The 15075-nt window shown below is 44.6% G+C and overlaps 1 protein-coding gene across 2 annotated transcripts in view; it reads right to left on the minus strand.

Annotated features, from left to right (window-relative positions):
- Positions 1-854: 854 nt before the first annotated feature.
- Positions 855-15075, minus strand: part of LOC102372073 (Golgi apparatus membrane protein TVP23 homolog B) — a 157354-nt gene continuing 143133 nt past the window's right edge. Inside the window, exons 1-2 of one of the 2 annotated variants that reach the window (XM_025211658.1) lie at positions 5090-5320; positions 855-2446 (exon numbers count right to left, since the gene is read on the minus strand). In XM_025211658.1, coding sequence (XP_025067443.1) covers positions 1989-2446; positions 5090-5210 — 579 coding nt within the window. In that variant the 5' untranslated portion in view covers positions 5211-5320 and the 3' untranslated portion in view covers positions 855-1988. Of the gene's footprint in view, positions 2447-5089; positions 5321-15075 lie in introns of those variants that run through there. The other variant, XM_025211656.1, reaches the window with a different exon arrangement.

Raw genomic sequence — 15075 nt, forward strand, 5'->3', positions numbered from 1 at the left:
ATCTTTGCCCACTTTAAATAGTTAGGCTAAAATTTCCACATCAGTTGTTTGCCTCAGGCTGATTTTTTTGTCCACAAAGTTTCACCAGAAATTGTTCTGCCATTTCCAAAAATGAGGCTAAGGGGAAAATATAGTGTTACACACATTTTTTAAAAATCTCATAGCTGCTTCCTTGAGAATGACTGACACCTCAGTGCTTTGGATCAAGGACCTCAGATTAGAGTGTAGGTGGGGGCACCTTGGTGTGAAGGATCTAACTTTTGTTTTCCCCCTGACAAGCTGCCCATACTTGGCCAAGATGTTAGCATCTGGGGAAAAAGAGGTTTGCACATGCTCAGTAGAGACTTGTTAAGGTTTTGACAGCTAAATTCTCCCAAAAATCCATCTGTGCTGATGCTCCATCCCAGGACGGCACAGGCTGATCAGGGCCTTCTCACCAATTGCTGCTCCTGGGACAACGAGTCTCTTCACTGCTCTCAGTGCTCCCTTTGCTGGTACCCAGAGGACGCGTCTACACAGGTGCATTTACTGTGCAGTAACCAAAATTACTGCACAATACGGGTGTGTGTCTACAAGTGCATGCCTGTACTGCACAGTAAATATGGCGCCTTATGTCAACTTGAGTGTAAATTTGATACCTGCATCATGCAAGTATAAAATCTATGTCCAATTAATTACTGAGCAGTAATGCATTACTGTGCAGTAACAGTGTGTGTGTGGACTGACTTGGGACTAACTTTCGTCCTAAATCAGTCCACACATAGCATTAATGCGCTGTAACGTCTGCACATGTAGACGCCGGTCTATTCCTGCTTACTGAGCAGTAACTTACTGCGCAGTAAATTTAAGCTGGTGTAAATGCACATGTGGACATGCCCAGAGAGTGCAAAGAAGCCAGCTCTTTTGTGCAGATTCACAAAGATATATTCTTTAATTAAATGGTCACTTGCTATTTTTATTGCAGGATCATGTCACAATCAGTGTACAGACTAGACCTGCTCTGTGCATGAATCAGGGCTATGTAGCAAAGGGAGCTATTGTCCATTATCCTTATCTCATTGTTGCAGAAGCTGGAAAATGCGTGCAGTGAATGTGGCAGGGGAGTGAAGGAGGAAAAAGTGTGACTGGATGATTAAGGGAGTTGACTTCTGTCCTGGAAAGCTGGATTCTATTCCTATCTCTGTCACAGAGTTTCTGTATGTCATTGTGTGTGTTCCTACAGCTGAGCAATCACAGCTGTGACTAAAGTTAGTAAGAAGTATGCTTTCAGTATCTGAAATGCTAGCAGATGTTGAGCACTCTGGGAAGCAAGCTTGCAGGTACCTCAAACTGGATATTTAAGACTTGCAGATGCTTCTGACTGTAATTCTTCTGTGCCTCAGTTTCCCATATGCAACTGCTGTGATTTTGAACGGCCATAGAAGATTCCCCTGAAGTAGCTTCACCCCCGCTATTTCTAGGTTTAGTATATGAGAGCAGGATGCTCAGAAGCATTCCCCTGCCCCCAAGAGAGCCAGGGAAGAGGTTGCAGACATACCCTGTGTGTAATTTCCTCTTCCTTAATCATGATCTTCATCTGGTACAGTCATTTACACCCATGCAAAGCCAGTGCCCAGTGGTTGTAAAACATTACCAAATTAGGAAGACAGCTTCTTGCACTCACTTTGCACCAATAAAAGCCAGGGCACAAGATTCAAGGCACTAAAGAATTAGGCCCTGTGTGAAAATATTTGTGTGGGGGTGTGTGCGCCCAAGCATTTGCATGCTGGACTTCGATACTATATCCCTTTGCAGGGCATTTCCAAGACACTAGTGAACAAATACAGTGGTATTATTTTTGCTCTGTCCATATAGTTCGATCCTCCATGCACTGTTATACACAAGGCAGAAAGTGGCTTTTAAAGAAATGATAAAAAACTAGAAGTTAGTTGCAGAGGAACTTTAATGCACCCTGGAGTTGTGAGGCAGAATACTTGAGATCTACTTTTCTAACTTAGGGCAGTTGACTTTGCCTTGCTGGAAGACATCTGGGAACGATCTGGTAGCACATGGAAGGGGGGTTTTCTGGAGAAAATAACCCTGTTACCTGTAATTGGAAGGTATGAGGAATTACTGTGGAAAAACAAGCCCTCCGTGTTGGCTGTAGATTCCTTAGCAATCCTAAGGGGGCTGTTATCTTCCCTTGGCCTTGACAGCACTTGTGCTGTCCCGGTGAAATCTGCTTCTTGAGATGCACTGCTTGGTGTGCATACCCATCTTTTCTTGCTGCTGCCTGTTCTTTGTCTGCAGTCCTCAGAAGTTCCTTGGGGACCGGCCTTTCTCAACTTGTCTTGCTCAACTAGCATCTTGACCACTGGAGATGTATGAGTGACGTAGGCTGGCCAGTGGCGACAGCTGGGGATTGAATGGCTGGGGAGGCCTATGTTCACCGAGTATGAACTCTGTTCTGGAATCCAAGAGATAAAGACAAATTTAGAATGTAGCAACCCCACCCAGCTCCATCCTTGCTTCCTCAGGCAGCTTGAGGGGGAGGAAGAAGAGGCATGAACTCTCAACAGCACACACTGAAGTCCACATATCAAACACTGGTTTTCCAATATGGAAAGAGCTAGAACCCACAGCTGCAATGAAACCAGTCAGGGCCTGGACAGAGAGAGGTAGACAAACAATCCCATACCCAACTCCTACTGTGCTTCAGGACTGCCATTACTGGTGCTGCTATCAACACCTGCACTGCAGCAGTGTTTATGCTGGCCAGGTCAGCTCTCATAGAAGACTTTTCCTGGTTTGCAGTTTTACTGAGCTAGATTAGGGAACTAGGCTGCCAGGAGGATATGAAGATGGAACAATATCCCATGCAGCAGGAGAGGAAGTACCCCTACTTGCATCACCAGGTGTAAGCATCTTTCTATGGTTGGCAGTTCTGCCAAGGCCCCATCTTCTCCCCACTATCTTTGGCTATTTACTTACTGACTTATCCCCCATGTCATGTTTCACCCATTATGTTCTATAAGGAAGCTTTCTATTGACTTACCTAAGACCCAGTGGTATCTAAACAATTAGTATGTACCAGCACGGGCTGCATAATTATTCCTAATAGCAGTATGTCACAGGTAGTATGGAACTGAGGTCAAGCTGGGGCCATCACATATAAATTAACAAAAAGGAAAAGGTAAAAAAAAATTGAAATAACAACAACACCTATGTCATTCCTGAAGCCTGAGGTCACAGAGAATAACGAGCACCATCTAAACCAAAAGGAAAGTCTTATTTCCCAGCTTTTTGTTTGAATCTCCAGCCAACATTTTCTTCTCTGATATCACAAGCCAAAAGACTGGAAGAAAGTGCTATAGGGATTGATTGATTCATTCTCCATCAACATGCACAAGCAAAGGGGAAATTGCATAGGAGAGAAAATCCAAAGAAGATTGCAAATCAATGAAAAGTAATGAAGACAACATTAAACAGCCCTTGAGAAATACCAGGCTTTTGCTTTGCTTTATACTGTTAAATTTAAGCCTGTCAAAAAACTAGCTTGTTTTTGTTCGGAAACAATTATTCACTTAGGAATTACCCAGCTCATGAGTACACAGAGAGTTTGTTGTGTGTGTTTAACTTTTTTTTTAAAGAACGTTGCCTAATAAATTACAATAGCTATGTAATTATGACTAAATTAAATACAGGAGTTGAATATGCTCCTGCTAAAAGCACAAGCAAGGCACTTAGGATGGATAGGGAAAAAACTGCCTTGGTTCCCAGGTACTTGGCTAAAATACCGGGAGTTCCCACAATAAAGACAGTCAAAACTTGATTGGATTAAGTATTGATGAACAGACAGATGGCAAAAAAGTGACAGTGGGCAGGAGGATGGAAGAGATGATCTAGAACAGGGCAATCCAACTAGCAGCCCCCAGGCCACATGCAGCCCACTAGGGTTAAGTTGTAGCCCCCAAACTCTTGCTCAACTTGCTTTTCCTGTTGCTGGGCTCCTCCTCCCTCCTCTGGCTTAGACTTCCTGCCCCCACCCCAGGGTGGGGCAGTGTGGCACGGTGCACCATCAGGAGTTGAGGCAAAGGCTGGGGCTGCATGAGTGTATGATGCAGCAGTGGAGGGGGGAGCCTCTGTGGCTCCACAAGGAGGTAGCGGGGCACCACATAATGTGGGGAGGAGGATGCCCATGTAGACATGTGGTACAGGAGGGGGGAACCCGGGCAGGTGTACAGTGCAATGGTTAAGGTGGGCACCCACGCGGTGCACAGCTTCTGCTGGTGCAGCCCGCAGGGAGCGTGGCCCCCGCCACTTTGAACTTGGACAGCCCTGACCTAGAGTGGTAGGGGATTTTCTTCCATCTGCCTATAATACTTTTGGGGCCATATTCAGTCTCCATCACAGCCAGTGTCACTGTTTTCACAGGAGATTAGTTTCACTTCCACAAAACCGGGCCTGTTTCCCACCTGTGGAATGGACATCATAATATTTCCCCCCTTCCACTCCTTATCTGTGTGGATTGTGAGCTGTAGGAGCTAAGACTTGTGGTTCCACAATGGCGGGGAGGTTAGACTAGCCCAGGAGGCAGAAAGAGAGTCCAATTCAGCCAACATGGGCTGGTACCTTTATTGTTCTGAGCAGGGACACAGCCAAAAAGCAAACATGGTGCCTTACGAGGCACACAAAGTTACAGCTTTTAACAAATCAGTACCACATATAATAGCTAACAAACAATACAGCACACTAAGTGCTTACCACTTAGTTACACAGAGTCTAACACAAAGGGGCCAGTCTGTCAGAGCTTAGAGCTAATAGTAATTTAAATACTACCCAAGTAAAGTATGGAGATATTATGATCCCCATATGAAAGATGGGGAATCAAAGCCAATGTGAATTTCCCAAGTCCATGCAGGAAGTCACTAGCAGAAACAAATGAACCCAAACATACTGAACCCGGTCACCTGTTCTAAGATCTAAACTTCATGCCTGTGAATGCAATGCTTGCTCTGTTCAGCCTTGTCTTCTGCCCACTTTGCTGATAGAACTGAATTGAGCCAGGATAAAAAAAAGCATTTGTTTTCAGCGCCCCCTCTGCACCTACCCACGTTCTGTGCACTCCCGAGCCCGAAAGTGTCAGAGAAGCCTCTACTGCGCTGAGCTGTGCGATATTCCCATAGCCTCTGGACTGCTTGGCTCTTTTGCTGGGCAGTTCCCAGTGACATAGTGTCTCACACAGGGTGCACACAGTCTGGAATTTGCTCTTACATAAGCTGTACTTCTGCCCCCCCTGCAAGAGCTTGGAAGGCACTGAGATAATTCCCTGCTATTCTCTTTCATTTTCTGCTTCCCCCTTCTCCTTCCTACTGCCTCCCCCCTGCATCATACTTGTCAGCAATCCTACTCTCACTTGGATAATCCTGATGCTCACTTCACCTATCTGGTTAAAAATAAGAAGAGTCTTTCATAGCACTTATTTTTCACTGATACTAACATCTGTCATCTCATCCAAAATCTGGCTCAAGATAGGATATCATTTTGTTGTACCCCCAAGGACATGCAGTAAAACTTTTCTTCACTCCTCAGCATAACTGGGCTGTCCAGCAACTACTCTTGGCTTTTCCCTAGTGCTTCTGGACTTGTATTTTCTTCCTGAAGGACTTGGGTCTGTTACATGCATAGGTAGGTCTCATTAGCACCATTAAGGAGATGTGGGAGAACATTTTCTTATGAAAATATTCCCCATCAGAAAATGCGTTCCCGCCAAAATCAAAATCATCCACAGGTCAAACTAGGTGGACATTTTCTGACCTGGTAAACTAAAATGAAAAACACCACTTTGAATTCAGATTTTGAAATGAAACACCCTTTCCTGGGCTGAAATGAAAACATGGCATTTTGACTTGCCGGGTTGCATTTTGAGACTGACCCTTTGAAAACTCTCAGATTATTTTTTCATAGGGTTTTTTTTTCCTGACATTTTGACTTTTTGTTCTGATCCATAGCAGACAGTAATTTCAAACCATTAGAACTGCCTAAGAAAAGACAATTCCATCTTTTTTAACAGCTCTATTTTTCTTAATGAGAGCTTTGGTTTGGCAGGTAATCAGGAGACCAATGACAAACAGCTATATCCAGTCTTCCTTCTGCAGATAAAACAGATCTACAGGTGAGGAGCCAGACTCCTAAACAGTACTTGCATGTGAAACATTTGTAATAAGGAAAATACATTTAAAGAGTGTGTGTGTGTGTGTGTACACACACATATGTGCAAATTTAGTGCAGACTAAAAGCCACTGGGAAGCAGCAGGGTTGGCACCAAAGGCAATAATGACACTTTGGAATTAGAAGGCACTAGGTTGATACAAAACCCCTTGGAGTCTTTCCACCAGTTTTAATGGGCTGTAGGTCAGGTCTTTAAAAAAAGAAGCATCAGGACACTTAAGGAAAAGCCAGGCACCCAGCCACCCAGGAGATTTGAGTCGTAAATTAAATAACTTCAGTTACAAAGTCCAGGGAAAAGAACGCTCTGCGCCCTAAAGGCACGTCCAAACCTCACAATTTGTTCCCAGAGCTCAGACCCCAAACAGCTCTGCTATGAAACAGCTGTGGGATACATTCCAGAACGTCTTGGAGAGTGATGTGCAAATGCTTGTTACTCTGTAATTTCAAAGCAAATCAAAACTGAACCGTAGATCTTGTGAGGAGATATTTAGCAGGCCTTCCCGTGGAAGATCTTGGTGCAAAAGTGACATATTTTTGTGTGTAGATTATTATGCTGTAAACTTGCTGAATGTTCTGCAAAGCAAAAAAACCCAAACAAAACAAAAACCAAAAAAATCCAGACATGGAATAGAGCCTGCCCCGGAGAAGAATGTATGACGCAAGAAATAAAAGGGGAGGGGACAGAATAAAGAAGGACAAGAATTATAGTTATGACACTTGGCTGGACATGTGCACATCTTAATTGTAGTCTTACTGCTTTTAATATCAGTCCTTATCTGGGATGCACTTAGCCCAAGGCTGTATCCAGACAAATTCACTTTTTATATAAAAGGAGACTGACAGCTTTATGACTGGATGTAAAAGAAAGTTAGGAATAGGAGAATATGAAGGCACGCTCTCTTTGCATCTCATACTATTTGTGACTGCACAGAGCTGCTTTGATCACAGAGGAAAAACTGTGATTTGTATAATGTCCCTGTAGTCTGGGGTTTTCAGAAGAAGCTTGTGCTCAACCATATTCTTGAATTGCTAAATTATCTTTTTTGTGGACTATTTATGCTGGGGATAGAAAGCGGAGGCTTTGCACAGCCTTTGTTTGAATAAGACGAATAATTTTGTACTTGATCAAAGAAGAAATTTAGGTAATGGTGGATAGTATAGGTTGACATTTTTGGAGGGTTGAGGATATTTGGATATAGAGCAAAGATAAGCCAATTTGGTCAGGAAATATTTTCCCATTCATTTGTGTATATTAGGAATTAAGGAGCAATGAACCTGGGCTGAGGCCCAAAGAGCTGATTTTTAAGCCTATCTCTGTTCCCAACCCTCCTGCAGGGTTATGAATCTGACTTAGGGCAGTGATGATCCAAAGTGTTTTTTCCTGATTCTCACCTTCTGTCTCACTACAATGGTGGTAGCCACCCTACAAAATGTATCACAGGCAAGGAGAACAATGAAACGGTTACACTGACTTCTTGGAACTCCATCCAGATTCAAATCTGACCCATTAAATCATCCCAGCAATTGGTCCCTGTAACCTTCCGTGCCTATCCCCCGAGCATCGCGCATTTGGGTTCTTCTCGAACTTTGCTGTGGCTTCTTGGGCTGCACGACCAGGCTATTAGGAATGACCTCAGGTCAGTTCCCCCCAGGGGTCTCGCCTGCCATGTCTTTGATGGTAAATAGTTTCCTATCGGGAAGACGATGTATGGTCCTGCCTCCCCTGGTACTTTCCCTCAGTTGTCCTCATGGTATTTCTTCTCAGGGCTCCACCTACCCTCCACCCTGCCTAACGCCAACCAAGATGCTGTCCGTCAGGGCCAATGTTCTGGCCTTCCCTGGCACTCAGTCCCTTAGGGGCTGTGGTCATTGGCCACTCATGGTATTCATACCGAGCATCTCCCACAGCCCCTCTTTGCTCCCAGCTTACGCGGTGTCTGACTGTGCCCGGGATTCAACCCCCCTTGCTGTGTCATTTCCTCCCTGGGCCCGGTACCTGCTGTCTGTCATCTACGTCAGAGTTTCATCCCCGTTGCTTCTGCCAGTGTCCCAGTCACTGCTGCTGCCATCCTCCATCCACACCAGCCCCATGAGTGACTCCTTGGGCCCTCATTGGCCCGGTGTCCCCATTGCACTCCCTTCCATGGGAGCCACCACGCCCCCTCAGCAGGAGCATCTGGGCATCCTGACTCCTCTGGGCCAGTTGGGGACACTGCTTCCAGTACCCCTGGCTTCCTTCCTGCCGGGCCTTTTATCTTGGTGCTGGTCATCCACCCAGCCAATCGACCCAGCACGCTTTTATAAAGCACGCCCAGGCAGACGCAGGAGCTGTTCCCAGCTCCTTCTGGCTCCACCACAGGTTTTCCCTTTGATCTTCGCCCGCGGCGGCTCCAGCCACCACACTTTCACTCTCACCGTGATCAGCTGCTGGCACAGCGTCCTGCCGCCTCTCCGCTGACCCAGGTAAGTTTTCTCCACAGTCCTGTTCATGCATTTCAACAGGGGACACCAAATAAGTGAACTAGGATTCAAGCTAAGGGACACATGTATGGCAAGGGTAAAGAAGTGCATGATCGTGGCAAGACTGGGGTTGGCATATGGCAGGGGTTATTATACCAAGGCAGGACTTGATGGGGATGTACCTTGGGAGACAAGAGAGGTGGAGTAATGAGCAGCCACTCCTTGCCTACCAGTCTGGATTTTAGCTTGCGCCATGGAGGTGGTTCAAGCGCCTACCTTGAATGCCTTCAAGAGACATTTGGATATTTATCTTGCTGGGATCCTATGATCCCTGCTGACTTCCTGCCCCTGGGGCAGGGGGCTGGATTTGGTGAGATCTTCCGAGGTCCCTTCCAGCCCTAGCATCTATGAATCTATGGGGTTTTTTCAATGGCATATACAGGAGTCAGAATCTGCCTCTGAAGATGGAAGGTGTTTAAGAAACCCAATTTTAAATTTATAAACAGCCATCCAAGATAAAACGTTCATTTACAAACTATCCTCCAGGAATCAAGTGCCTAAGAGAGGTGTCTCCCTTTCCAATGCTGGCACAGACTTCCCACTTGCAAAAGCCCCATGTATGTCCTGAAAGAAGTTCATGTTCCCTGCAGACAGTGGATTCAAGCAGAGCACCCCAGCTCAGCACTACACACCCTGCAAATACAAATGGAGCCTGGTTCAGTGCTGGGGAAATCCCAGCAGCTGGTGCCAGAAAGTTCAGCTGGGTCACCCTCAACATCCTTGCTAAGCCTCTCTGCCCACTCAGTTGGGACAGGCTGCCCAAAGGCTGGGTTTGGCCTGCTATCTGCTGTACCACACAGCTCAAACAAGGCTCATGTTCTCATATTGTGTTGTCAAAAGCATGTAACTCAGCTGTCTAGCGAGAATCAAACCTCTGAAATGCCTGGCTGTTGGGATAAACTGTAACCACTCTGTCTGACCACTCTTCCACAGCTTATAAAAAGGTCCAAATAGCTGTCCCAGTCCCTTCTTTTCCCCCCACACTCTTCCAAGCTAGCTGTCTGCTGGAGGGACTACTACAGTGTCTGGTGTTACGTCTCAGCTCTGTATTCTTGGGGAACCCTGGTACAGGATGCAGTCTGTCTGACTCACAAAGGACTCACCCCCCCTCCCTCCCCTCCTCTACCTAAACGAAACTGATTAAGATGCAGTGAGAGACGCACCTATGACCCTCACCAGATAAGGGTGACAAGAGTGAATCAACTGCCCTAGGTCTCATTTACATGAGAGATGGAAAACAGAAAGCCTGAAGCAGAGGCTGCAGTGAATTCTGGGACCAGAGAAGCAGGAGAGCACTGCATGATGGGGAATCTGTGCTTCCAATGTTAATCAACCCATGTTCACACACACCCAGCTCAGCATTTATCAGACCAGTTCTAATCTGGATTTACTAAGGACTTTTCCCCCCCCCCAGACACACACACACAGCAGTTTAATAGGCATCTCGGGCCGTACATTCCCCGGTCCCACTATGGGAGGCCTATTTAAACTTGATTGACTAAAACTCGGTTGCCGGGTTAGGGAATGCTGAGGCAAGAGACCGAGTCAGAGGGGGTATGGGCAACATTTGAACAATGGTTAAGGGTTCATCACAGCATCCAGCCTGCTGGAGCCCTAATCCCAGGTGTTGTCATATCTTTCCCGAGACGACTGGTGGGAGTCCTCTCCACAAAAGGTTATGAGCACCCCAATAATTGCTTTAAGTCTGTTAAAAGACTATAGTAAGATCTGGAAAAGTCATGCTAAGCTGAGGCTTGTGCACAACAAGTAAAAATCCAAAATCCTGATGCTGCAAGCTATCTATTGTTCCTGAAGAAACCATGAGATATCCCATCAGTATATCTGCCACCCATAGGAATTTCAAGCTGGCTCCCAAGTATTTGGGTTACTCCCTAATCTTAAGTGTTTCCTGATTATCAATCAGTTTCCTGAGATGGTCCAAACCAGATAACCCCTTGTCAATAGAAAAGACAATGATTTACACTACTGAGGGTGCTTCGAAGCAGCTAAACTGAGGGTATAAAAATCTGTAAGTGTGTGTGCTGCTAGAAGAAGAGGAAGAACAGGAAGAGGAAAAGGAAGGAAAAGAAGTAGAAGCAGGAGGAAAGAAGGAGAAGAAGAAAACCCCTGTGCTGACACCATCCCCTGTCGTTCTTGGGACGCTGGAAGAACAGATCATCTCTCCCTTCAAGGACTGTGCTACAGACTGTGCCTGTCAGCTTTGCAGCCTGAGTACCGTGGACTAGGTGAGATCCCAGCGTTCTCTGTCTTCTTTCTAGGCATAAACTTCTGAACCTGAACTGTATCAGTTAAGCTTGAGCTAAGTTTCCCCAAATACTTAGTGAAACCAGGGTAGTATTGTCATTGTTGGTGTTTGTTTTTCTTTTGCATGTCTATTACTACTAGTACTATTATATATTTCATATGCTTAGCAATAAATAACTTTTATAGTCAAACTGGTAGTAATTGGGTATATTTTTCCTTCTCTGCTTCTCTTTCCTCCCGTGCTCTGCAGCAACGCTTCTTTTACCTATGCTAAAGATCCCTGTGAAGCCCAAATTATTGTGGGGTCTGCTCATCAAGAGGCCAAAGATTGGGACGTGCTGAGTTTGAAACACATAAGGGGATCAGCTTGTACAGGCTGATTGACCCAGTTTGACTCAGACGTGCCCTTATGAACTGAATGCTGGCCCATGAGGGTGTCAGCTGGACACCCAGCCGGATTCAGAGGGATTCTGTTTACCTGTGTGCTTGTGTCTGACTGCATTTTATTGTTGCTCTTATGAACTGATTCTTGGCATATGAGGGTGTCAGCCTGTCCATGCTGATCAGCCCGGCCAGGTCAGGCGTGTCACGTTAATTTGTGTGTGTTTGTGTGTATGACTGATTTGGTGACTGGAAGAACCCAGTCCCATTGAGATTGAGTCCTGCAAGATAGCTCCACTGGGGGTGAGGGCTTGCAGAAGGGAGAAATACAGCTCCGTATAGTAACACAAGCAGCACATTGACAGAATCACCAAGACCCTAGAAACTATCCCTAATAAATGAGCACACCCCAAAGTAATGGGCAGATTTGGTAACACTGGCCACTAGGTGGTGGGCACATTGGTTTCCATTAAACAAATGACCTCATGAGATGATGCGATGACTTGGGAAACAAACATGTGACCAATACACCAGTGTAACTTATACCAATGTATAATCACTCTTTGCTTTCCAAGGGGCAACTTTATTTCCTAGTGGGGTGATTTACACTACTGTGAGACTATATGTCAAGGGTCTGTTCCACTTTTACCTCAGAATAAAATCAATTGTTTTGGGAATAAATATGTTGCATGCCCCACTTTAAAAATCCTCATATAAAGTGGGAATTTCTAACCCTCCATGTTGGCCTAAAAATGATTCTAACAAAGTAAAACTCCCTTGAGGAAAGCACTCACTGAGCTCATTGGGAGTCCAACATGGAGTGCTCTGAGAAATCCTACCCATAAAAGTAGTAGCTATCAATTTACTTTTTACATTATTATTATTATTATTATTATTATTATTATTATTATTATTAAGGACATTTTTCCCCAAATTATATTTAAAGGATATAATTTAGGAAACCAACCTAAACATTATGAAAGCAACCTCAGCAAAAGACAACTCTCCAGCAGTGTGACCCAGCCTGACAGTTGGAGAATGTCTATGACTAATCTGTCAAGAAAGAATATGGCAGTGATGACGATTTCCTCTTCACTTTCCAAAGCAAGTTGCTCTAAACCACTCCTATTAGCAATAAGGCCTGGGAAGCATTGCCATTCAAGGTAAGCAAAGACCTGCTGAGTTTGTAACTGGGGAAAGGAGGCCAAACTTATCCAGGCTGCAACAAAAATTCAACGTTAGATCAAATAGCTAGTTTCATACCACCTGGGGCTCTCAGTAAAGTCAACGGAGGTGTTGTCCTGAAGCAGGACTTGGTTCTAGATTAGATGCAACCATATGCAGTCACTATGTTGTACACGCATTCAGGTTTTAAACCCGGAAAATGAGCCAGAGATGGTCAAGATTCTTTTGTTCCGCTTTAAAAAACAGTTTGCTTGAGTGGGATCCTATTGCCCCACTGGGTGCATTTTGTGTAGTCACCCAAATCCTAATCTTCTGATTTTTTATTGTTAAAATGAACCTGAGTTTGATTTTTTATTGGGGAATCAGCCCAAACGTCCCCAGAGCCTGAAGGCACTAGGATCAAGGCTCCAGCCCTTCCTGAAGCTCCATAGCAAGCGCACCACATGGAAGATAATCCTGCTCCAGCTACCTATTTCTTCTATTCAGTACAGGGACAAGTATGGCTCAGCTTTCTCCAGACCCTTTTTGGGAAGGTGTGCACCCAGTGGCATAACTAGGGCAGAACAATTGGAGCAGCTGCCCTGGCATCAATTTGGGTGTGGGGGGAATCAGGAAAAAACAGCTGCAGCAGCAACTACAGCCACACAACTATGCCAGTAGTGATAAAAAGTAGAAGTTGTTGCTGTCCCTGTGTGTGGCAGCTGCCCTGGACACCTAGCCCCATTGTCACACCTCTGCTTATACCCAGACCCGGACACAGGCATGGGCAAACAAGGCAGCTGCCCAGGGCCCAGACAGAAAGGGGGCCCAAAAATTAAAACAAAAATTACAATTACAAAAAAATGTTTTAATATTGTGCGTATATGGGACTGGCAATGTCATCAATTGAGAATGAACTTTTTAAAGACATTGATACCACAGATGTGATAAAGACTTTTGCAACAAAAAAATCATTATCTCTGGTAATGTTATCTCTAGCACTGCTTATACCAAAAAGGGTGAGAGCCGAGAGAAGCCTCCGAATATGGGGTGGCCCAATTGCCTCTCACCTTGAAATGTGTAATGTAAGGTGAGGAAGGTTTCTTGTACCTTTCTGTATTTTAACACTAACAATAGGGTTCACCACAATTTGGCCCTGTATATCCCCCATACACACAGACAGAGCAGAAAAGCTTGTTAGAAGCACCTCAACTTGGGAAGGATTACCACACCCAGAATCATACTCAGAACTTTTAAATTTCATATTTATGCTTAGAAAAATGCTCCTGTTTTCCACATAAGATTTGGATTAAGAGATACAGGGATTGCAATTATTAGACTGGATTCATTGGTAAACTCCAGCTGTTTTGTGCTGCTTTGGTGAGGCAACGCACCAAGTGATCAAGTCCAACCAGTCTGTTAAATGAGTATGGTAGCTCTTTTGGGTCAACAAAGTGGCAAAAAAATAGCTAATGCAGACCAAAGAAGCTGACCCATTGTTTCTATCTCCATAGACATCCCCATAAGGCACTGATTCTATATGAACCAGCAAGAAAATGGATTGCTCAAGAAGTTTCAAGTCAAAGGTATTGAAAAGAAAAAAGAGAAAGCTTTCCAGCTTGGAATGGAAACACCAGACATGAACAGCCAAATCCAGATCAAACACTGCTCGACTTCAGTGTATTCAGCCCCAAAGATTTTGTTTCAGGTCTCTCTCTCATTTTTACAAAGAGGAAGCAATTGGAAGAACACTGAAAACCCAGAAGCTTTTGCAGGCAAACAGGCAGATCCTGTTCATATGCAGATATAAAAGTTACTTGGGGAAACATCACTCAGCAGATGCTGCTTTCCACTCCTTATATAGTGCAGTTTCCATGCTAGCCAAAATATGCTAATACTTGGTCTAAAGTGAAATTTCACTCAATAAAACCCACTGTTTTCCAAGCATTAGTTTCATGTTAATTCACATCACAGCATTTGGCCGTTTACATGCTCTCCACCATGTTATGTCATATAGCTTTTTAACTGATTTTCTTTACAAGAGACCTTGGGAAACGACTGGATGAGAATAAAACCCAAGCAACAAAACTCTGCAGCTAAAAGTTTTGCTCCATAAACATTTCCAATGGGATTTATAATGCTTTGTTGGGTGGCAGAATGTAGCACTGGTAGCAGGGAATAGTTGAGGAATACCTCCCTATACCATAGCGTACCAAGATAGTCTTTGAAATAAAGGTGAAAAGAGAAAAAAATCTCCCCCTCTCCCTGCAAAATATGGGAGCTTTGTTTTTTTAGAAAGAAAGCCACTCTTCTACATGCTATAACTGGGGCAGGTTTCAATTCTAAGAGGAGCTGCTGGCAGAGGGACAATTTTCACACACTTATATTTAGAGAGAGCTTGCATGAAAAATAGCCAGAGCTGTCAGTTATAAATCAGGTTGTCCTGACAGTGCCCAGAACAAATAGTGAAAGCAAATGAGGGGAAAATGAAATAGCATGTTGCAAAGGGGAGCTTTGTGAACTGTTAAACTGATG

Source organism: Alligator sinensis, unplaced genomic scaffold, assembly GCF_000455745.1.
Source record: "Alligator sinensis unplaced genomic scaffold, ASM45574v1 scaffold584_1, whole genome shotgun sequence".
In the NCBI taxonomy this organism is placed as follows: Eukaryota; Metazoa; Chordata; order Crocodylia; family Alligatoridae; genus Alligator; species Alligator sinensis.